The sequence below is a fragment of the Erithacus rubecula genome (genome assembly GCF_903797595.1).
Source record: "Erithacus rubecula genome assembly, chromosome: 6".
NCBI lineage: Eukaryota > Metazoa > Chordata > Aves > Passeriformes > Muscicapidae > Erithacus > Erithacus rubecula.
The window spans coordinates 18,958,415-18,983,337 of NC_136688.1; the positions used below are offsets into that span (position 1 = coordinate 18,958,415).

A 24,923-nucleotide genomic window follows, 5' to 3' on the forward strand; every position below is an offset into this window, starting at 1 on the left:
AGGAGTGGATGATACATATTTCTGTAGATGTGGTCAGTGAGTTGTATGTTCAGAACTACACATTTCCTAGAAAAACTTTGGACAAAATCTTGTGGAAATACATCCAACCCTGCTTTTGAAAATATTGCCACAGAGGACTAAAACCTCTTTGAAATCTTAGGAATAGTGTTTGAAATCTGGTGCTGAACTACAATGCTCAAAATCAGAAGGCAGCATCTGCTCATTTTTTAAACTCTGAGGAAGAATGGGAAATTCATTGGAGCATAAAATATCTCATTTGACCTTGTACAAAAAATGCAGAAACCCGCCCCCCCCAAATGGTCCAAGCTTCAAAATTTTCATTAGATTTTAAACTACTCCTCTCCCACTTCTAAAAAATGGGATTAGGGATCATTCTGCTGGATAGGAAAATGCTGCCATGGATAAAATTCTTACCCAAATCCAGGTTAAGATTTTTTTCATGGTTCTGGGCATTCAACCACCAGGATTAAACAAATTCCCTTCCTGCTGTTAATTTTGCTCTATTTCATGCACCTCCCTCTGGCTGGCAGTGTGTTGAAGTCCAGGGACCTTGATTAGGGCCATCAAAGTTTGGATTGGAACTTCGTAGCCTCAGTGCTGTTGTTTTGGTGCTTCTGTGCTGAGCAAACTGTCAAGTGGAGGAAGTCTGGAAGTGACTGATCACTTCTGTGCTTACAGGTGGCATGCAAGAGCCATATTCTGTGTTGTGCTCAGAGTAACTTAATTCCCCTGTGCAATCTGGGCAAGGTATTCAGTTCGCAGTCCATTTGACTGTGGCTGTCTGCTTCCTTTTCACTTTAACCACATTTAGGAAAAACAACTTTAAACTTCCTCTGTAAGTGTCAGTGAAGGCATTTCACAAACATCAGTCTTCACAGCAGAAAGCATAGCAGAGACCTATATAAGTGACAGTAAATGCACTTTTATTTAAAAAATGGACCAGTAGGACAATGCTAACCCCAAGAGAAATTTCAGCCTATGAGTAGATTTGCCAATAAAAGCAAGTAGACAGTTCAGTAAAACTAATTAAATTAATCTGTCACCCCCAGGGAACTTAAACAGGGCATGAAATAGGGAAACAGCATCAATTCAGAGCTTTTTATTGATGTGTTGTGCTGGATCATTTGATAGAATTGGTTGGAAGACAAAATTTGCAATTTTCTATTGATCATAAATTCAGTAGCTATCTCTATGTAGCCTTTATTCAATATAGTATAAAATCAAATACCATAGAGAGCCCCTAAATGTTGAAAAAAATCCCAGACTCAGAGATGCAAACTTAATAGATTATTTTTGAAATAATAATAACTGATCTGTTTTATGGATATTTGTTGTCCTGGTATTTGCTCTGCAAGATAGTTCATCTCAATTGTATAGAGAGAAAAAACCAGGCCTAAAGAAGGGAAATCACTTGAGCATTTGCACAGTAGCTCAGTGGCAGCACCAGATAAGTACAGAGGCACTCAGACTCTTGGAAACTGGAACAGCCATTGAACAGTAGTGCTTCCCTAATAGCAGTTTTTTGTTCTTTTCTGCTTTTTTACTAAACAATTTCTGAAGAGTGTTTCAGATAAAAAAAAAAGTACTTTCATTCTCTTGCATGCCTGAGATTTTCTAGAACATAGAAAGGGAAATATTTTGTAATTTTGCTGTGGATACATTGGAAGAGGTTCTATCCTACAGTGGCATATTGTCAGTGATTGGATTCTAGCAATATAAAATGCAGTAACACAGAGTGAACTCTGCTGTACCTTGTCTAAAAAGGCATCAAAATGCACTAAATACAGCTGTTGGCTTAGTTTCATGTATTGCAGTGAGCTGAGGAAGCCTTCTTTCCACAAGTGGGAATGACACAAAGCAAGTAAAGTCAGAGATCAGAGCTATGTGTGACTCAACAGGACAATCAGAAACAGAGGTCGAGTGATGTCACTTCCAGTTCAGTGCTGAACACTTTGTCAAATTGGGTACTTTTCAATGTTCAGTATAAAATTAAATCGAAATGCCTAATTTCAAGAAAGTAGGTATTTACCTTAAAAAAAAAAAAAAAAAGTCAAGCCTTTTAGGGATGCCTTAATGTTGTGATTATAATGTCCAAATCCCAGCATTTTCAAAACTCTTGGGCTTTATGACATTTTATTTTGTTCCCACCTGCTGTCATCTTTTTTATATTGCGTGTTAAGAAAAGAATACTTTGTATGAAGATGTCAGATGCTTTTAATTATATACAATTTGCTTGTTTCTTACAGCACTTACCTACTCACCTATTAGTGCTGAATTCTTCTAGGATGCAAGCACAAATAAAGTCTTCAAGATTGACTCTGCCCTGATTTATTAGTACATCACATGTTATTTTAAAGTGCTCCCAACATATGTATTTAATGTAGTTTCCTTGTGCTGTGGAGAACTTTAAGCAAATTTGCCATTTCTTTGACTGTAAAAAAACCCCAGCAAATAACAAGTATTTAAGAAATAAACTCAAATACATTCTGTTTTTACTAGCTAAGATTCAAAGTATGGCTTAGTATAACCCAAACTCAGAAAGAAGTCTGGAGTTCTTTTACATCTGTTGAAAGAAACAGGATTTTGCTTGTACAAGCTACTGAAATGATGAAGTGCAAGATTTCCTTGTTATTTCACTGACAGCATTAGTATTCAAATGGAGAAGATATCCAGCAACAGCACTGCTGAGCTGTGAAAGAATCATGTGAATTTTTAAATGATCAGATGGGGTGAATGAGGAATAAACAGGAAATACTGCCCCTTTTCTAATACTGAGACTATCAAAAGCACAACAGAGACATAGATATTGATACAGATAAACACTGCATAGAACCAGAACACACAGGTTCCATTAAGTACAAAGGGAGAGATACTGATACAATAAAAAGACAGCTAAACTTTTGAAAATTAGGAGCTCAGTTAGTTTTGGAGAAGTATTGCTGTACATTAAGCTAGAGCAGGTCTGTGAGAGTGGCTGAAATATACTTGAGAATAGCCCATCTTTCCCCTGAAGGAGCACATAAAAAAGTCCTTTCCTGACTTATTTTTAAACATACTACAATAAGTATCCAAAAATGGCAGGCAAAAGTAACTACTGGGGCTTCAGAATTCACCCTTTCAGTTTAGAATTAATCCCACTGAAATTACTTGTCCCAGTCCATGGAATATGTATTTATCCTAGTTGAGGTGATAATACAGTGGAATTTCCTTAGGAAATGGGTAAATTTAGGTTAAAAAACCAAGCCCATATTACTGATTTTAGTAAAACTTGACCTTTTTTGAAGGGGGAAATAAAAAGCTAAACAATACTTTGTGCTGATGATTTGTCATTTAATCAGGATAAGATCAAAGACCTTAGGGGAAAAGACTGGACCAGCTGAATTTTTGTATTACAAATATTAATTTGCACACTAAGCTAAATGTTTTAGGCAAGTTATTTCCTGTAAAGGAGTTCTGCTTGCTCAGTACTACTGTGAGATTGCTGCTATCAAAATTAGTGTGGATTTTGATGGAGTAAGATTGGAATGGACCTTAGAGGAATTAAAAAAATTAATGGGATAGACAGTTCAGATGCTGAATGGGGGCAAATATGGTACAATATTTAAAAAACACCCTTTTAGAGTGGCTAAGCCCTTAGACTCTTAAAACAGGACTACATGATAAAGTTTAGGTGCCTGAGTTACACCTGAATTGGTCCTAATTTTGGACATGCATAAAGGACTCTAATACTGAAATCATGCAGGTACATACTATAATGGATAGTTTGACTTCTTGTGTTGAAAAGTTGGACAAACTGCATTGATTTACAGCAATTTATACATAAAAACACATGGAAACAGAAAGGTATCTGGTTAACATAAATCAGAGTGGCTTTTTTAGGCTAAGTAATTTTAAAACACTGTGTTGTATTTCCAGCAGGACAACATACAAGCATAGGGAGGCTGCAGATTTTGGTAGGGTTACTGCAGAAAATGTGAGAGCTGCTTTGATTGAGATGTTACATGTTAAGATCAAAAACAACAAATATTAGTAGGTGGCTTTAAAAATTACCTTCTCAGCAAACTGGATTTTCAGCCTTGAAATTTCTTGTTTTCCTCTTACAGCTTGTAATTTATGGTAAAGGAGTGCAGCATTGTACAATGTTTTACATAATTGCAAATAGGGAAGTGCAGGTAGTTCTAGAGTGTGTTACTACCTTGTGAACATGTGAAAGTGGTATTTTATGGAAACATTTCAGTGACAGCCTTTTTTGTTGTTTTAAAATCTTTGCTGATGGTGTGTTTGAAAAATGGAGAAAGTGAATGAACATGACATTTGTACTTGTGACCTCTGTTCAAGACAGTTATTATGGTACTGTGAGTAAAATATTTTGTTTGTTTGTTTTTGTTTTTGTTTTTGTTTTTTGGGGTTTTTTTTGTTCAGGAGTCCTGCAGAAAGTCACTGTAATATTTGAATTCCATATTTTCTATCAAAGCATGACTTGCAAAAGATTTAAAGGATTCTTACATCTTCTGCTGGCCCTCAGTTCAGGATCTGAGGACAAAAAAGTAAATTGGAACTTAAAATAGTAACTTTGCTGTATGTTTTTTCTTTGTTGTTGTTGTTGATGTTATAGTTAAAGGGGCCTGTTTCTAAATCTCAACCAGTTTTTGTTTTTAAAATGAATTAATGATTGAAAAAAAGGTAGGAAGTACCTGCTAGTTTGAATTTTGTGTCCAGTGTATTATCCCAAGCCAGGTATTCTATGGTATGTTATTGATTGCTGTGTCTGGTCTGGCTTTGAAATGCTTCAGACCATGAGAATTTTATCATTCTTCTGGGGCTACTATGTCATTTGAGAGATTTCACTGACTTTGAGTTTTTCCTGATAATACAGGTAGCTCTCTTCTCTCTTTTTGTGATAAGTGACTCCATTATTCTTTGAAATATGTGGGTGATCACTAGACATTCTCAAAAAATTCCTGTCCACATTGGAAGACAAAGAGAATTTTAGGCAATAGAGAGGATAGATAGCAGGAGAGAAAAAAATTTGTCAAGTTGGATATCCTTTTTGATTGAAACATGTTTCTGAAGTCTGCACCATACTCTTAGTGGCACACAGTTATGATGGATACTGCTCTTGAGAGACTCAGATGTACTTTTCTAGAGACCTAAGTTGGCTTGTTATTTCATTTTTAAGATACTGACAGTGAAATGACTAAAAAGTGAGACAGAATCTGTCTGCAGAATAAATACGTGAATCTTTGTATCATTTCAGCTTTCTTCCTCTGCTACATTTTGTTGTGTTTGTATCCCTTATTTTTGATTTTTATCACATATTGTGAAGGCCAGTGTTCTACAACAGCATCTTGGCAGGTTGAAAGCTGTGACTGTGAATAATGAGTCAATTATCACTTAGTTAGGGGAAAGGCAGAGTGATCCTCTTGCTGGCTTGGATGGGATCCTTCTTTCTTCCCCTTCTCTTTTAAAAAGTAAGGACAGAAATGGTTGAAATTCAGAACTCTGTCAAAGAAATACACCTGGGATTGTCTCGTCTTCAGATTGTAGTTTAACTTCAAAACAACTTATGTGTGTTTTTTTAAATAATATTTTCAAACTTCATTACAGTTGCTGCTTCAAAGGAGCTGGTTATGTGATGCATGCATTGGGAGACTATAGTTGTCAGTAGTTGCTTTGGGTAGTTGAAGTTGGCTCTTACTGGTCCTGAGGGACTGTGCTCAGGGCTAGCAACATAATGTTTAAATAACCTGCCCCCTTTTAATTTATATGGCATGGCCTCAATATGGTTGCAGAGTTGCTATTCTATCCACAGAATTGCATTTAACAACTGCTTTGGGTTGCTTAGACATTTTTCTTCTGAATTTTTCTTCACAAGCAGTTATGAATCCAGTATCACATTGCAGTGCTGCATGTTTAATCAAATGTAATGTTTAGTATTCTCTAACCCAATAACTTTGCAATGGTCTTAACCAGAAAAAGGTTTCTGTCAAAAGTTTATGACTGATCTCTTAGGAAAAGGGATAGTGCTTCTAAGCTGTAGTCTGGGGTTGGTAAATGGCACATAAATACTCTGAATGCACTTGATTTCTTACTAGCTCATTTAATCTATCTGGCTTTTTAGCTGTGACAATAGCTCAGGTGTCCAGAAAATAAAGCAAGTTTGTCAGCTCGTATGTACTCATTAATTATAACTGCCCAACTATGTGCCATAGGTCTTTTGATATTAAAAGTGGTATTATTTTCTTTGGACAATTCAGAACTGATATTTTTTAGAAGGATGATCTGATTTATAGCCCAGAAGAATTATCACAGTGATGTACAAGAAAAGTGTGGGCTAGTGCAAGAATATCATGTTTACTTAGAGTCTGTTGGCTCTATGAATTATGCTTCTGATCATTCCAGTGATGATTTCTTCTGTCTCTCTGTTGGTCTGGTGAGAAAAGTGTTTGGCTTCCAGAACCTTTTTATCACTTGTCATGCAGAAGTGCTCCTGATCTGCAGGGAGGACACTGGGTCAGTCCTCAGGCCCTGTTGGTGCTGAAGTCTGCAGATGTTGGGCTGCATTATTTGCCAATACACATTTTCCCTAAAAAACATTAATATTCTTTTGTGGCTTGTCAGTTTTTAAGATAAAACTTGCAAGTTCTTAGGATAAAACAGGAAGCCCATCCATAAAAAAATATTGAAGCTTTTTAAGCTAGCCCCAGTTAGTTATTCCTGTAAAGCAGGGTGACAGTAAAATTATCTTCAAATAGTGGGTGACTGTTTTACCAGTCAAGAATTTAAAAGAGAGTGTCATGTCTAATACTGCTTCATTTCCATGGCTTAAAAAGAGAGTATGCTGGAAAAAGTGATGGCTCATATGTACTGCTATATCCAAATACTGTTTTAGGAAAGTACTTGCTGAAGAAGCAGGAAGAATCAAGATGTTACAGAGACCTGGGATTTAGGAATTATTCAGAGGATCCATCTGTTATCTGAGCATTAAAACCTGTTTGCTAGATTGCTCTGGTGTGGTGGATTTTGCTTTCCATGAACCCTGAGTCTTGTAAGTGTGGACTTCAGGTTATGCCCAGCCTGCCAGCCCTTTCTGCATGTCACAGCAACTGCAGCACAGAGCTGTCCTAGGGAATTAATAACTCTTTGTATATGGCTCAACACAGTAACCCCAAAGGCATCATTAAAACTCTCCACAAGAATTACTTCCATGCTTATAATACATAATTATGCTTTAGAATTGCAATGCAGCGTTTCTTATTGTTGCAAACTAAATATTTCAAACTAAACCCAAAAAGCTTGATTAAATGAGCATTTATTTTTCATTAAGAACATGTGGTGTGAACTTCATTTTAATTGATTGAACTATAGCGGCTCCTTATTTGATAATGGGACTTACAAAATAAAAAGTACTGCATTTCTATTTTGGCTGTAATTGCTTTATTTTTTTTCAGGCTGAAGGAAAAAAACCCAACTATTCAGCATGGCTTTGGAAAGGCATACTTCAATGCACATGGTAGTCAGGTTTCTGGATCCAGTAAGGTCTAACCTTACTGTCTTGCTTTTTGGCATATTTCAATTTTTGATTAATTTTATCATGTTTTCTGTGTATTGCATAAGCTTTTGCGATAATGAATTCCTCAGTATTGAATAATAGGTGGAACTCTGTGCAATTGAAATTCAAACTCCATATTCATTTTTATGGTAAAGTCTGATAAAGTTTTATGGTAAAGTTTTATTTTATACAAAAAATATGTATGGAAGCTTTCATGAGAGGAAAAGCAAATGTGTAAAAAAAGTCAGTATTAAATATAAGTAAATATATGCTTTTCTTTTTCTTGGATAGTGCATTATGTTTTATCATATGGTGTGATTCTGCTTGCAGAGAAAGGGGAAAAGACAATTCAGGGAAGTAAAGTGGACTCCTTAAGAAAAGAATGTTCTACTGTCGAATTACCAAACAGAAATAAACAGGATGGCTCACCTGAAAGAAGCAAAGAAATGTGGGTGTCATTTCCACCACGGATGCCAAATGAGAATGAGGTGATGAGTTAACATTTGTCCATGTGCACAAGCACCACATTTAAACAGATGAAAATATGGGGAGATACACTGTCCAAATGTTAGAGGCTAGTGGTATTTATCCTATTTGAGGCAAATATTTAAAATACTACCTAAGTGTTAAATGCTTAGAGAGGCACCTGCAGAGATCATGTTTGGCAGTGGCATTTGCCCTGCTGAAGAGCTGCCATAATCTGACTAACAAATAAGGCACCCTGCAATGAGTTAAGTAGTGCTTTCACTGGAGACTGCAGTTTGTGGTAGAGGTTGGCAAAAAGGAAAAAACAAATCTTGGAAGTAATCCTAAAAGTATGGATGCCAGCACGGACAGATTTATTTTGTTTCTTGTAAATTTTAGGAAGTACAGAGTTCTGTGTTACTGAAGCTATGTTACTGCCTGAAGTAAACACTAGGCAGGCCAGGGGCAGTTTTGATCTTCTGAAACATAAGGGATTAGGAATTTAATGTGCAGGGACAAGAAAACAACAGACATCATCTGGAAGGGAGTGAGATGGAAATCTGAGTCTACTTGTTAAGAACTTCTGCCTTCCTGACTGAATAACAAATAATTAAGCTGTGATCTAGTCTGCACTCAAAATTTCCCTTCATTAAACTTTTATTAAAAAAGGAATAGCAGGTCCTTTTGTGAAATACACAGAGAAACACACTGAAGTGCTTTCAAATGATGGGCCTGCCACACATCAGACCACAAGCTGCCACTTTCCTCCTTACTAGGACATCTGTGAGATAGAATCAAGCAAGGCTTTTAAAGCAATTACATTCTGTCAGTTGATTGAGTAGTAATAATGACAATATTTTTGCCATTTTTTTCATAAGTATTGTTTCCTCATTGGTATAATTTGTCTTTGTGTGTCTTACTTTAGCCACACTGAATTGTCTTTCTGACACATAAAGCAATGTACAACTTCCATTATCCTTTATGTAATGGAACTTCCATAAAGCTTTTTGTGTGTTTTTGTTTCTAAAGAAGAAAAAGCTTCAGACATGCCTGCACATTTTTTGACACATTGGCAGTTTAAGAAACAAATACAATAAGAGTAGAATGCAGCAGAAAAATTGTTGTGTAGTAGCAGGAAGAGGCCATAAAGCAGTGAGTTGACCACTGTGACCTTTAAGCCTGCTCTGAGAAAGGAGAATGGGACTGCTATTGAACACAGTGCTGCCATTCTAAATGCTGCTTTCTAGGCATGCCATGATTACTTGCACTGTTGTTGCAATTGATTCAGTCTGATCCTGTGTAGGTTTTCCAAGAATTACCTGTACCTGTTCTGTTCTCAGGAGCATTCCATTCACTTCTTAAAAATTTTTATATACAACATCTATAAAGCTGAGTAATGTGTTCTAGGGGACCGTTCTTGAGCAGGGACAAGGTGACCTGCAGTGGTGCCTTCCAGCCTTACCCATTCTGTGACTCTGTGAGCTATGTATCAATCAGTAGGAGCTTTGATTGTGATTTTGTTTCTGTTTCATGCATGTATTTCTGCCCATCTATCTACAGACAGTGATGAGTGAGAGCTCAGCAGCTGGTGCCTCTGATGGAAGTAATCTCGGTCTGTCTGAAAGACTAAAGGTAGGTTTTCTTTGATTTTCTTCAAAGTGGGGATTATGAGCAGAACATAACTTATTTTTCTTGTATTAATTTACAAATTACTTGCAATTTGTTGATGTATTTCTTCCCATGTTTGGGAAAGAAGAATGAGAGCAATCCTAATTTTCTTCTAATGTAAGTGAGTGCATACTTTTAAAGTGAAAGGGTTATGTAAGTCTTGATGAAACTGTTTTCAGTCCAGTTTGGGAAAAATTATCTGAGAGCATCTTCAATTACTTCATGGAAACACAGAAGAAAATCCAGGGCATGTAGTCAATCCTCCATGGTAACAGTATTTGTAGATAAGCTGGGAAAAACCTTTCATTCTCACCATATGCATCTATTCAGTGATACCTGAAATGAGAAATGTCTTGTCTTTTGGTATGTTTTAAATAGTTTAGATAGTTCAAGGGACATTAGCCTGAGAAAACAGTAGAACAGAGCTCCAGGTGAAATACTAGAAGTTTAATAATTCTTAGTTTTTTTATTTCCTAATCAATTCACCATTAGTGTCAAAACAGAAGGATCAAGCTCTAGTTTGCCTACAGCATGTACTCTCTTAGTGCCATATGAAATGAGCTTGCAAAATTGCATAGTAACTTAGCATGCATCATTTTCCTGTGAAAATATTTTACTTCTCCATCTTCCCACTAAGTTCCTGAAAAAGTTACTGTACAGATTGAGCTTCCTTTCCATCACTTAAGTTGATATGTGGCAATTTTGGCAGTAAATCTTTGACTGTACCTAGAAGTATTTCCTTTGGGTTACACATTTCAAAGAAAATTCATATGCTTTCTTGGAAAAATGCAGGGGAAAATGGAGAAGATGAAGCAGAGAATTTAATGCATTTTTGCTTTGCTCTAGATTGTACTATAAGGAATGGAATTGATACATTTTCATCTATTTTCCAATTTGGGTTCATGGCAGGTGGACAACTACTTACACTTGGAAGATGTAGACACAGATGAAGAGACATGCAGTTCCCCCCTTCACAGCCAACATCATTTTCTGTCTTTGAATGCAGGTGTGTGAACACTGATTAAAGAGCTGCTTCTCTCCTAAAATAGATGATCTTCCTTAGTTCTTCTATTGCTAGAAAATTCCCCACATTGCCCCAGTTCCCCAAACTGAAGTACTAATTTCCTCACTCTTAAGAGGTAATGAAATAATAAATTGAGAGGAATATTTATTGTAGTTTGTCCTGGTGTGAATAGTTTTTTTTCTTCAGGCTTTTCTAGAGCACTTCTTGTTACCAACATTTCTCCATATTTATGCATTTCTATTTTGTATTGAAATTACTTTGATTACAAAAGGGTTTTTTTTTTAAGTAATGGGGATGCTAAGAGACAGTTCTGTAAAGTGGAAATATTTAATGAAAATGCTGTCTCTACCTATTAAAACAATGTAATCCTGGGTTTAAAATAGTTTAGACTAGTTCTGAATTCACAGTGAACTTCTTTAAAAATTCCAATTAGGTGCATTTTGAGTTGTGTTGAACTGTTCTGTACATCTATAATAATTTTAACTCTCCCACCTCCAAAAAGTAAATGGAATACTAATACCTGTAGTTATTTATCTACCATAGGTCCTTGTATGGCCTTCATTATAACCAGAATCTTTTAGTATTTAAATTAATTTTCCTCATCTATACCAGTGTCTGTACAAGGAAATCAAGCCACACAGCTTAAGGCATTTGCCTGAGGTCAGTGACAGAAGCTGCAGGGCTCTGATCCATGGTGTCTTAGTTATTGCCACTTGATTGGTCTCTCCACTCTAACAGTAAAGTTTTGATTAATCTTTCCTTTCTGTGTGTCCTGAATTCCTGTGAAGTCTGAGGGCTTAGACTCTTCCAGTATCTCACAAGAAAATAATAAAGCAACGTAAGTCAGGTTTATGGCAAATATTTTTTCTCCAGCCTTTCAAAAGGAGATAATAAAACAGCAGTCCCAGATCAGTTTTCTTTTTGAGTGCAGTGTTCATATGTCCCTGTTTTTCCCTTTGTAGGGCATTGTTCTATGTTTATGTCTTAAATTCTGGTAACATCTATTTAAAAACCCCTGGAGTTTACTGGTGGAAGCACAAACCCATATTTCACTTGTATTATAATGAAAGGACAAATGCCTGCATCTACTTCATTAAGGTATTGTTAGATATCTCTAGTTCCTAACAGGCCACAAATTGGTTGATGAGAATTAAGCCCAACTAAAATGCCAAGCAGAACAGTGATGAAATAGAGCTCTTCTCAAGCTTGGGGATAACTCAGTGCTTTCAGTACTGTGACAGACCTTGCCTCTCTCCAGCTTTTGGGTAATTTCTGTGTATTTGAATAAATGTTAATCACATACATATGGAAAGCCCTGGTAAAACACCCTTCATTTGGGGCAGACTGCCTCAGTGTAGAATGAGACTGTATCAACAATGCTCACTAACAACATTAGGCTTTTAGATTGTACTTTATAACATTGAAACACTGCCTAGCCAGAAATTAATTGTTCCTTCTAAGTGCTGCAAGGAAAGTGAACAGCATCCAAATTTATACCTGGGAAACCCACAGCCTGGGTCTTGCTCAGGGCTTCTGTGGTGAAAATAGTTGTTGAGTCAGTGCAGAAAATAACACTTACTGTTTGATAGTTGTCTTACCTGTCAAAATCCACTCAATAGCTTTATACTAGGACAGGTAAAATCTTAGTCCTGTAGAAACCATAGCAACAAAATGCATTTTAAAATAGAAAATTATGTGACTTCTATTGTTTGTAATGTTAAAGTAATCTAGAATAATATCACTGGTGAAAACCTTAATGAAAGATTAATTCTGAAGAATTCCAGATAGTTTATAAATGAGGTAAATTGTGACACAAGTTAGAGACATTCTGTGTTGACCTTTTTAAATGCAGCCACATTATGTCAGAACTGACTGTCAGAAATGATTGATTTAAGACTTCATATTGTCAAAACAAGCTTAAAAATATCATAGCTTATTTTACCCAGTAAAAAATATCATACCTTGCTAGTATTTGCAACAAACCTTTATCTCTCCTTGTTACTGGCAGCAGTTCAATATCTCTGTGCTTCACTTAGCTTTGAAGGGCAGACCAGTTAGCTGAGTTAGCAACTGTACATTAATACAATAAATATTCACACTTAAGGGTAACTGGCTCAAAGCTGACAGTATGAGAAGCACGATGGAAGGTAGGTGTTAAAACATCCCATCTAACCAGTGATGTTTGGTAGATGTCCTGAAAGAGTCATTCTAGTGAAGTTTTTTGGGGTTTTTTATTTTTTATTTTTCCAATTTATCTTGCAAAGTTCAGTGTCTTTTAAGGTGTGAATGGATGTGAATGCTTTTTACAAGTAGGAAAAGCAGCCTGCAGATTTGGCCAGTATGCAAATTCATTGTAGGTGTTTTTGATTGATGGTACTGGGCTGAAAGCTTGAATGAGGGGCAATGTTTTGCATTGTGGGACTTTGGCAGTAAACCATGATTGGCAAAGTGAAATTGCTGCCCTAAACCATGCCTTTAATGCAGCCTGTAGAGACAGCATGGGCACAGTGTACTGTAATCACTCCTTCTCCCTGAATTTAATCTCTAGCTGTAAGGAGCTTAAGGCAACAATAGAGATCATCAGGCTTTCTCCAGGGATGGATGGATGCTGCCTAGTGCCTGTGTGTTGGCAACAGGACTTTCCAGGACTGGTTGCAAATTTCTTGCTGTAGGCTTGAGGGATAGCTTGGAAATAATAGGTAATATTTGAATAAAGTACCAAATATGTTAAAGAATGTCTGGAGATCTTGAGTATGCTATTGTTTAAAATAAAGAGAAAATTAAAACAGGACTAATTAAATATGTGGGTGAGGCTTCATAGGCAGGGATATAATTGTCTCATCCTAATCCAGTCTGGAGCACTGAAGTACTGCAAACTTGCCTTTTCAAGGTCCCAGATGTCTGTAACCCCACAGAGGCTGAGGAGAACCTGATTGACTTAGTTACTTTGAAGCTGAGGCCAAGCATAACTATTGATTATTTAAATAATTATTTAGGCAAATTATATAAATATCTGTTGTTTTTCATTATCTGTATCTTTCCATTCATATTTTGAGCTCATGCTTTGATCTAGAAAACTCAGGTTGAGGAAGAGGATTCAGAGTTAAATGAGGTGGATTTTTTAAAGTATGGGGCTCCCTCCCAGCTGGTGAATCCCTTTCTTGTTTTTCTTCTCCAGTCTCTGCAATCCATTTAACACTGCCTTGAGATGATTTCACACTAGGAAGCTCTTTGGGACTAACAGCCTGAAGCATGAGAATTAGAGGAGACTGCAAAATTTAGCTTTTAAGCTTTTTGTGTTATCACTCTCTTCTCAACTCCCCATCAACAGCATTTTTGTGAAATGTAGTGTCTGAAAGTGGTAAAACCTGTGTCAGTGTATATATAGTTGTCAGTGTATATATAGCTGGGCATCGTTTGGCTACAGTCAAGTTATAGACAAAACTTTGAACTTCCTCACTCTTGAAAGTTAAAAGCAGACTTGTGCCAGTAGATTATTTTTTTCTATACTCATAACTGATGCCTGTGGTATAGAATAAGCAAAAACTCAAGCTCAGCAGTGTTGACAGATTTAGTAATCATTTTCTGGGATGTGGTAGGGAGGAACTAAAGAGTATTGTTTACTTTCCAAATATGCTGTCATTAAAGTATGCTAGACTTGAGTAAAATTGTCAGATATATCATCCTGGGAGTTGGTTCTTCATGGTATGAGATGTGCATTTCAAAATGTCTTCTCAGTTTTCTTGGTATCACTGCCTGTTCAGTTATCTCTATATATGGTGCTGTTGGCAGTATCCAAGGCTTTCCTGTTGCTAATTAATCACCTCCACAGAGAACATAATTAGCAGCTTAATTAGGATCATCATCCAGTAGTGCTGCAGCAGCAGCCTAAACAAGCTGTGAGGTACTGGCTAGAACTTACAATGGCCTGGAGTTCCTTTGGGTGCTCCCACTGAGAAGGACTACTGTCAAAACTCTCTAATTTTTCTCTCTGAAGGGGTTTCTTTATTAAACATTATCAGGGAAAGCAGCGTTTACCAATTAGACTTTCATATGTTGTCACACAGCCAGCATAGAGAGAGACAAAGCTCATTTCTGGCATGTCTACTGGCAAACAAAGGTTGATTACATTCTTAGGGGGTGATTGAAGGGAATTTGAAACATTGTTTGCATTACTAACAAGCCTTAAAAAGTGGAATTGACATTCTGAGTATGACAAGCACTTCTTGCTAAAAGCCAAAATAAATTTCCTTCTGTTGTCCTAATTCTTAAGAGTTATCTTTCTGAGCCATTGCCAGGCTGTTGCATAACAGTGCTTCCTCCTCATCTTCTCTCTGCAGATTGGTCTGCTGAAAGCTCTTAGTGCAGGAATAATCAGTGTTTATATCAGTAGGTGATGAAAACCTCTTGATGTCCAGACTTCCCTTACTTTAGTAAGGGTGTAGATTCAAGTTGCTAGTTAGAAACAATAGTAGAAGACGGCACTGTCTTTAAATGAGCATTCACATCTTTGTTCTGTCCTACAAATACATTTGACCCTAATTATGAAAAAAGCAGGTGCAGAGCATGTGTAGACATAGCCTAGGTACCTGGAAACTGTGCTGCCCTTTTCAGAAAGTTTTCTCATATAGCTGCTGCAGAATCAGAGCAGATGCTGTGCTGAGAACAAGGACTAAAAGCACTTAGATGGCTGGAGATAGACATAAGCACTTACATGTGAATCATGAAACAAGGGACAAAAATCCAGAAATTACCCAAGGGAATTAATTCAACTCTTTTAAAAAGAACATTCTACTTTGCAATTCAAAGCCCTGCTGGCTTTTAAATAGTACACTATTCCCAGAAGAAAACTAAATGAAGAATTTCATAATGGATTTTTACAAAGACCAACTAGGAAATATTTATTTTCAAATACAGGTTCACAGGGGCATGAGAGGTCTGTAACTGCACTACTGTGGGATAATTGTGCAGGTGGACATAAATATACACTTCATCCATTTCACCCTGGATCTCTGTACTCTCTTGTTGCTTCCATTAAGTAGCATTTAGTCAATGCTTTGAAATTTTATTCTAAGATTACAAGATAAATGTAAATGTAGTATAAAACTGTAAAGAAACTTGTATATCAGCTGAAAAAAATAGTAGGTAGATTTACATAATCCTTTGACTAAATTGCAAGACATATGGTCCCCTTAAGTTCTTTCATAAAAACATTACTGAGACATGATGGACACATCTGTGCTGTGGCAGAGCTGAGATTGATTCACGTTAGAAGATATTTCTAAACCTAAGGCATATCCTTCTGATCTGTCACAGAATGAAAACCCACTGGTACTAGTATGAATGTTTTGCTGAAGTTTGTAAAAGTGATTCAGAAAAGCTGTTCATTTTTGAACTGTGGAAGAAATCCTGCCCACATGGAAAGGTTACATGGCATTCCATCCCAGATATGGGCAAGTTCTCTCAAGTCCCTCTTTTTGGAAAGCTCAGGGAGAAACAAACATTTGTGAAATACCCTTAGACAAGAGAGTCATCTGGCACTGCAGTGGGGAATATTAGTAGTTCTACCAGGTATTTTTACTTAATGTTCTGTGAGAATCATACTAAGATGCTTTGCAATGATTCTTTATGCCCAATGTACAGGTGAAGCTCTAGCTAAAGAGAAATGAATGAGCTTGCTCAGCTCATCAGAGGCAGACGAGGTGTTTTATAACTTCTACTGCAGACATCTCTGCTGAGGACCATCCATGCTTGTTCTGAAAGAGGGGAGTGTAATCCCAGGTGCTCTCTGAGTTTAAGAGCATCTGCATCCAGATTTTAATTCAGCACCCTTAAGAAAGAAGAGCTACCTGTCTGTTTTCAGACAAGTTTGATTTTCCCTTAGTACAGTATTACTGTTTGGATTTTAGCTCAGGAATACATGGATCTGTTTTAATGACAGCGTATGCAACAATAGGTACATCACACTCTGACTAACAAGTTATTGCCCATGTCTGAGCACTGAACAGATTTTTTGCTAATTTTGCTAATTTGCGAGTGGAAGGTTAATGTTGACTCCTTTTTTGTTCAGCAGGGTCATTAGTTCTCCCAGGAGAGGTGGAAGAGACAGTGACTTGCTGCACACCCTTCTTTGATAAGCCTGTTCAGCCAAAGTTCAGATCTCTGTCAGTTCCCCAGCCATCAGACAGCAAAGCCCAAGAGGTATGAGGTCAGATGTATTCATTCAAACTTGGGGGATTTGGGGTATTTTTATTTTTTCTATCAGCTTCTACTGTTACATCCACAAGAACAGAGGGATATAGATCTAATATGTTGAACTTCTGTGAGTTAACAAGTCATATTATTAATTTTAAACTGAATAATGAATTGTTAAATATGTTAAGAATTGAAGCAAATACTCTATCTTGCACACTGCTACTATATAATCTTACCTTTTCAAAATGTGTACTTCAATACTTCAGGTGGGCTTTTTAATATTTAATTTGTGTAACTCACAGAATATTCAAGTAAGCCCTTGCACTTTTAAGCCATTTAGCAACCCTGACTTACATAGAATGATGGACCATTTAATTTTCCAGTGATCCCATGATCTTATGGCATACTCATTTGTTTAATATAGGAGCCATTTTCTGCAGCAGGGAGGTAGTGAATGATCCCTTTAAGATGACATTTAAAAGAAAAAGAAAACTTTTTAGAATATTATATGGCCAGAATTAAGTTCTGGTCCCTTGGAAATGAGTAGTAGCAAGATGCTGCTGAGAAACTGCATTGTCAGGGTCTGGTGTGGAGGGGTTTGCTTTATTGCCTCTGAGCCTTTTAATCAGACACAGTCAGTGCAAGCTTTAATTTAGAATTGCTGTCTTCCTTCAGAAATTCAGTTCTTCTCAAACTGCAACAGAAGGTGTGGATTGCTCACAGGCTTATTTTAAGTCATTAAGCTTCCTATCCAAATAGTCAGCGTGAGCATTAACTTCTGGGGATGTTTCTATAGCAGAGAAGTCTTCACTGCTCTTTTCCCCTGCCTGCTCAGTGCAGTAAAAGCTGGAGCTAGCTTCCAGCAAAAGTGGGCCAGTTTTGATAGTTTCATATGCTTATTGATGCTCCATGAGGCTTAAATCAAGTTTATAAATGGCGTGTGACCGATGAAGGGTTGGGGTTATAGCACTGCATATGGTGCCTCCTTTCCTGGGCTCAATTGTGTTTAGTTCCTTGCAATAAACTCTTCACTATAAGGAGCAAGTCTGCTTTGGGAAAAAGTAGATGTTCTAAATGACCTTTCAAGCTTTAATACCTACCATTCTGTGAATAAAAATACTCACTCTTTTCCCTAAGGATTGACATATTTCAAGGTTTTTGCCTTTAGATATATCCATTGGACACAAAATAATACCCAAAAAACTAGAATGAAGTTTTATAGCTTTCTCATTTCATAACTTCTGTAGAGAAGAAGGAGGATTGTAGCAGCCTGCGGAGTTCATAAAGGACTGCATATGATTCTTTAAACTATAGTTCATGAAAAATAGATAAAGATCCAACTGCATGCAAAATTCATTTCCATTTGAGGGAAATTTGGGTTATGAAAGAAACTGAGTATTATTACATTGGCTATGAGTTGCTGCATTTTTCAAGAAGAAAGACAATTTTCCCAACCATTTGGTTGATGCCAGGCTACTTAAAATGAAGGCAGTCTTTCCCCTAAATTATAAACATATTTTTGCCTTCATTTAGCTAATATAACTGTGACCTGATTTTTAGAACTGTCAAGACTGAACCAGGTCCATTTTAAAGTCCCTCAGTGCTTCAAATTGTCATTGCTTTGAAAATTAAGCCTTGCATTGCTTATGGCAGGACTAGTTTAGAAAGAGAAAAAGATTTTCCCTGGAGACATCTCTGCTTTAAAATGAGACTGTTCTCTGTCCATCAAAACAAATCTGTTAGGGAAGGGCAACATAATGTGGCTGCCTAATTGGTTTTCTTGGAGAATGGAAGACCATTCTATACGAAAAATAGCAGGATGAGAAATGTCTATGCTATGGAAACACTTGTGAGGCACTTTAGGCTAAATTGTGTATCTCTTAACATATTGCTGGGGAAAGTTTAAAAAAAGAAGCTCTGCTAAGGCCCAGTTTATAACTTGGATAATTGTTAAAGAACAACTTGTCTCCCTAAAAATGTTTTTTCTGTCAAAAGGTGTTAGGAAGTGGCTTAGGGAATGACACAGTCAATTATTTGTGTTGTCCACCGCTGTTGCTTCATCTATCTTTCCTTCCTTTAGATATAAATGTATTTCAGGATTTCAGTATTGACAGTGGAGCATACATGCCCTCCCACAGGCCACTGCAAATTGAACTAGCATTCATTCCATGTTTGAAGTACATTATCACAAAAATTCCCCTACCCAAAAATTTATTTTCCCCTTTATTTCTACTTAATATGTGCTTTCATAAGAGGTGCAATAGTATTTTTATGTATTAATTCCTCACGTCTTTATTCATTCTTATTTGCCTCTCTGCATACATGAGTGTGTATGGCATATTTTCCATCCATTTGCTATATATAAACATACATTCAAAATGGTATTCATCTCACCTAACTTCAGCTTTAAATGTAGTTTTAGTCCTCCAGTCACCAAGAAGCAGAAATAAACAACTTCAGAAAGTGATTAATCCCAGTTGCTGTAGGAATTTGTTGTAAGATGCAATATATCTCCATCCACAATTTTGGCTAATTGACTACCTTAGTCTAGAAACCTAATTTTTGTATGACTGAGATTAGGAAAGAAGAATTCTGCCTTTTGTTCTCTTTTATTTGTCTGTAATTTGAGCATTAAAAAAAAGTATTTAGTATGTCTGTAATTTTATCTTTATCTGTGGCACAGCAGCATTTATCTCCTAAATTACAACTTCCATTGAGTTCCTTTGGTTAAAGTTTTACTGATGAGCCTCTGCTTTCTGCTATGTGCTATGCATAAATGCAACAGGAACATGGAAGAACTTAGACAGGATTGACTAAGTCAAAGAAGATGGAAGAGATATCTTCTCAGAGGCCAGTAAAGACACAGAGATTGAATGACTTGTCCAGAATGATGAAGCAGAAGTAGAAAATTGGCCAAGATTTATTGACTTCTAGTCCAGTGCCCCAAGCTCAAACAAACTTTTTTTTCTCCCAGGCACCACAGGATATACTAAATCTATATGAGATCATAGCATATATGCTTTCCCCTGACTTAATTTTTTTTATTTATTGTTAGTGAGCTAGTAAGTTTTCCCTTGAGCATGCAATGAAATCACTGGTGAGTGTACGTGCAAGCTTTACATAATTTGAAAAAGTGAATCATAAAGTGCCATGATTACACAGAAACACAAGTTTTAGAAGGATAGAGACAAACTGTTCAGCTAAATGTAGCTCCACACAGATTAATAAAAAACTGAGTTGCCAATTATTAATAGACTTCTGAAAATGTCAATTTAAGGTATTTTATTTACAATATTACTTTGTAAAACAACCTCTAGCAAAATATTTCAGTTATTAATATGAATATTACATTCATTCCCTCCTTTAATTTCGACATGCTGGAACTGTAAATGAAAGTGATTTTTTTCTTCAGAGAGTAAATCACAGAAGCAATCTTAAGCAAACTGGCAGTTTTTTAATAGAGCAGGATTCTATTCCCAGAGAGCTCACAGAAAGATTTCAGTTAGATGTTAAATTAGACACCTGAAATGCACATATTTCTCTCAGCTCCTTAGGCAAAAATAACAAGATAATAACTTGATCAGCTCAGAGAATTCAGTGTTCTATCATAAAATGTCTTCCTTTTGACATGGAACTAAATTGCAGTTTGCAGTATATAAGTTTTAGATTGCTTGTCTTCATGGAAGTTTGAAGTCAATGGCTTCTTGGGAGAAGAAGAAAAGAAGAAATCCCTTAGACTTCAAGTATTCATTTGAGAAATGAAGCACACTGATAAATATGCAGTGTGAATAAACTTTTCATATGTGCAATGAGTGGGTAACAGAGAAATTGTTGACAGAGTGAAGTCGGGTATGTTTTATTTTGATACCTTATTTCAGTTAGCATTGTGGGGTCGAGTATGGTAAACAAAAGTTTTTCCAGTATTTTGCTGCATCTGCATAAAATGTTCCTGGAATGACAGGAAGGCCAAGACAAGGTCAGAGTGGATGTGTGTATGCTTTCTGTAACTCTGTTGACAGAGGAAAATAGATTCATTTTTGTAAAATCCCTATAAAGGCTTACTGTAGTGTGAACTCTTCTTAGCTCAGTTACCTTAGCTATGATTTAACCCTGAGCAGACCCAAACCCCACACAGCAACTTGCTTACTCTCCACCAGCTAGACTGGGGACAGAATCACAGGGGTAAACTGGAAAACTCATGGTTTGAGATAGACAGTTTGATAGGGAAAGTTAAAGCCACACACACAAGCAAAGCAAACCAAGGAGTTGATCCACTGCCTCCCACGGGTGCTCAGGCATCCCCAGGAGAGCAGGGCCCCACCACGTGTGCCAGTCCCCTGGGAGACAAAGAACATCACTGCAAACCCCCTGTTCTCCTTCTTCCTCCCACTCTGTGCACTGATGACATCGTGTGGTGTGCAATGTCCCTTTGGTCACTTGGGCTCACCTGTCCCAGCTGTGTCTCCTCCATGCACCCCCAGCTCTCTCACCATTGTGGCTGTACCAGAAGCAGAAAAGACCTTGGCTCTGTGTGAGCCCTACTCAGCAATAACAAAAACATCTCTGTATTATCAACCCTGTGTTCAGCACAAATCTAAAACACAGCCCCATACCAGTCACTGCCAAGGAAATTTTGCTCTACTCCAGCCAAAACTAGCACAATGTTGTAAAAATTATTGCTAAAACCAAAATAACTGAAAAATATTTGTGCCTTGCATTATATTTTGGAAAAGTGCTTTGGATTTCTGAAAATGCAAGATAGGTAGTAGAACCCTGCTTGCTGTTACCATTTTTTATCCAGTTGTTGGTAGTCTTACTGACAAGGAATTCTACAAGGCTCTGCCTGTGGGAAAGATGAAAATGAACATGAATATGCTGAGGAGGTCAAGGAATTTGCTTTGTCTCTAATGGGAATGAGAGTATGTGTGCAGGCTTTATCTCCTGTTAATGTTTCAAATGGGCTATTTATAAAAGTTAATGATAGTTTTTGTGAAGTAGTTATGAATATAAGCAACATAATCTTTGTGAGCAGAATGAATAGTATTTTCTAGACTAACTCTGTCTACGAAGTTTTTCTGATAAATGCTCATTGTCTACATATCTGCATCCAGGATTATTTGGCTGCTCCAATATGTAAGAAGATCCCTAGAAAAATTGTCAATATAGATGATTAATAAAATTATACAACCCCAGAAAAATTATTTCCTGATTGTTCATGCGACATTGCAGTTTATTAATAAAGGATGTAGATACTACCCAAATGCTCTCTGCCATGTCTATCGGGTGCTCAGCTACCAGAGAAGAATCCAGCTACCACTTCTCTGATTTACTAGATGGCATTAACTGTGCCAATGCTTCTTCTTACAAAATTGTTACATCAAATTGTGCAGGATACTGTGCCTTCCAAACTGAGCAGTGATCACATGATGCTGAATGTTCTTCCTGCTTTTCAGCAAGTACATGTATTCTTAATTTTATATACATCAGTAGTCATAGGCTTCACTGAGGACTTGTCAGAAGCTTGAAAAAAATAAGCATGTGGTTAAATGTTTTGCTGATTTGGTGCTGAAGTACTTAAATCTTTGAAACACATTTGTAGACAATTTATATTAGCTTCCCATGAGGTAGGGAGCATTCCTACAGTTTTTATATTGAAGCTGTGTCTCCTGTGTTGCCCTGGAATTAATTTTATGTAACTGCTTACCATAAACCTTTCATGTTGTAGCCCCCTGCAGTTCCTTATCAGCATGGAGCCTGCCATAATTATTTGTTTTCATTGTTTTATTTTATAGGCAGAATGTTTATTCTAAAATATTTCAACCAGAAGCAATGCAGAAATGCTATACAATATGTAAAGCACATATTGGCAAATGCAGTAAGATTCTTATGTTCATCATGCAAGAAATGCAAACTAGCCAATTCCATGTCTCTGAAATGGTGAAAAAAATTATTGGAGTCTGAAAATTGATTATGTGTCATTTTGCTCATTGCAGGCCTTTCCTTCACTGAAGCTGTGTTCTGGAAAACATGTTAAATTAGTATCAGATGCTTGTATGCTGAAGCTTTATGTAACACTAACCCAAATTTTGATGATATGGAATCTGTCTTTGAAATGTAACATAACTGCATGTAACATGTCCATATCCCCACAGCCTTACTGCTACAAGTGGCAGGAATATAATAGATATGTGCAAGGGAGGTTTTTAGATTCCTTGCCTTGAGCAAAATTAGTTAATGATATTCATTCAGATAGAGTACAGTACAAATGGGGCACATTAAATGGCTTAAATTAGGTCAAATTGAATAATTGAATTTATTCTTTTACTTAAAAAGAGCTTAATCAGCTGAGAGTGTTAGAGTCAGAAAAAATAGTTTAATTAAATATTAATTAGAAGTTTGTATTTTGAGTTTCCTTATATCACTTGCAGCAATATTATTTATGTATCTGTTTTTCCTCGTTACAGCTACTGGGTGATGATGTTCAGCCATTCTCGCTTGATGAAGAATTTGATTATGACAGTGTGGCACTGACCCCTAAGTTCTCTGAAGCTGAGCTGAAGGCCATTATTGAGTTGTCTGAAGAGAGAAGGGGCACAGATGTCAAATCAGGACAAGCTGAAGACTGAGTCAAAGGTGTTCTGTGCAGGGCTGCTGGAATGACTTTTTTATGGGATGAATGTAGCTCCTAGTTGTACCCTCATTTAGTGTTCTTATCTGCATGGCCACTAAAAGGCATCCCTGAGATTTGTCATTTACTCTGTCAAGGTGCCTTGGATCCTGTACTGTCTCAGGATTAAGTGTGCTGGAGTAGCTTCTCCATAGGAGCAAAACAAGCTGGTGGATTTCAGAATAGCATCGTGGCTGCTCTTTCTTATATCTGGTACTGACTCGGTTCCTGAGTAGTGCAGAGCTGGTCCTAAAGCTGTCTTTTACCTCATTCTCTCAGTAACGCAATTAAGTTTTTTATACAGCTGACAAATCAGTGTATGAACTCTTTAAATGTATAGAGATGCATGAGTGAATACATCTGGGAATATTTTTTTTCTCTGTCTTTTTAGTTACTTTAGTTCTGCAAAAAATAAACATTCCTGTTTCCAACAAACTTTTTGTGTTGATCAAAACTGATGTGATACAACTCCTAAAATTAAAACAGTAACTGCTCAAACCACTCTCCCCCTTTCACACAGAGGCAAAAATAGTGATCTCATCCATTAAAGGAATTGGCATTGAAAGGCTGTCAGATTTTACATTTTTTCACAGGAGATGATTCCAAATAACAGCTTATAGCTTACGTTCTGCATCACTGAAATACAGCGAGCTGGAGTTGAGTAAAGATCAGCAGTATGGGTGAGAGAGAAGAGTGTGCATCTCTGACACAAGGTAGTATGTACTCCTCTGAAGAGTTTAGGATCCTTTGTTTTCAGCTAACTAGAAGCTTTGCTGGTGAGGCTTGGTTTAGCATCACAATGCTACATTGTATTTTCTGTCTTTTCTGGTAGAACTGCATTCACTAAAGTTTACTGACCAACATTTTGTCCTTGACCTCTCTCTGTTATTTCTGGAGTGGGTGATCAACGTGATAAATATGGAACAGTGCCTGAGCAGACTGACAGGGCACCAAACCATAGATTTGTTTAAAGGCTGTGGATGAATTTTCTGTGGCCAGTGTGCTGCATCATTGTCAGTAATTTCCAAAGGCAAAGAAAGGTGTTCTGATGTTCCAAAGGTGATTTTCTGGATCAGTGATTTTGTAAATCGTAATCATGCTCCACTGAAATCTGAATAGCATTGGTTTTTAGGAATGGTATTTACCTTGATTAGGGGACATAATTTAGGAGTGAGATTCAAAAAAAAAAAATACCAGAAAAGGAAGAGCTCTCACAGAAGATAGTTAAGGAAACTGATAAAAAATTACAAGTATGTTTTATAGAAAAACTGGTTTGTACAGGACCTTGCTGGGAGAAGGTAATGAGAATTTTTTTTAGCATCTACACTCAA

At 36.9% G+C, this 24,923-nt stretch overlaps 1 protein-coding gene across 4 annotated transcripts in view; it reads left to right on the forward strand.

The window, feature by feature from the left end:
* IFTAP (intraflagellar transport associated protein) overlaps positions 1–24,027 on the forward strand; it is a gene marked incomplete at its 5' end in the record, with an annotated part of 38,586 nt that extends 14,559 nt beyond the window's left edge. Inside the window, 6 exons of one of the 4 annotated variants that reach the window (XM_079310183.1) lie at positions 7,865–8,061; positions 9,599–9,670; positions 10,616–10,712; positions 16,801–16,931; positions 23,390–23,558; positions 23,691–24,027. In XM_079310183.1, coding sequence (XP_079166309.1) covers positions 7,865–8,061; positions 9,599–9,670; positions 10,616–10,712; positions 16,801–16,931; positions 23,390–23,551 — 659 coding nt within the window. In that variant the 3' untranslated portion in view covers positions 23,552–23,558; positions 23,691–24,027. Of the gene's footprint in view, positions 1–7,864; positions 8,062–9,598; positions 9,671–10,615; positions 10,713–16,800; positions 16,932–23,389 lie in introns of all 4 variants that reach the window. The other 3 variants (XM_079310185.1, XM_079310184.1, XM_079310186.1) reach the window with 3 other exon arrangements.
* Between the last annotated feature and the right edge of the window lie 896 nt (positions 24,028–24,923).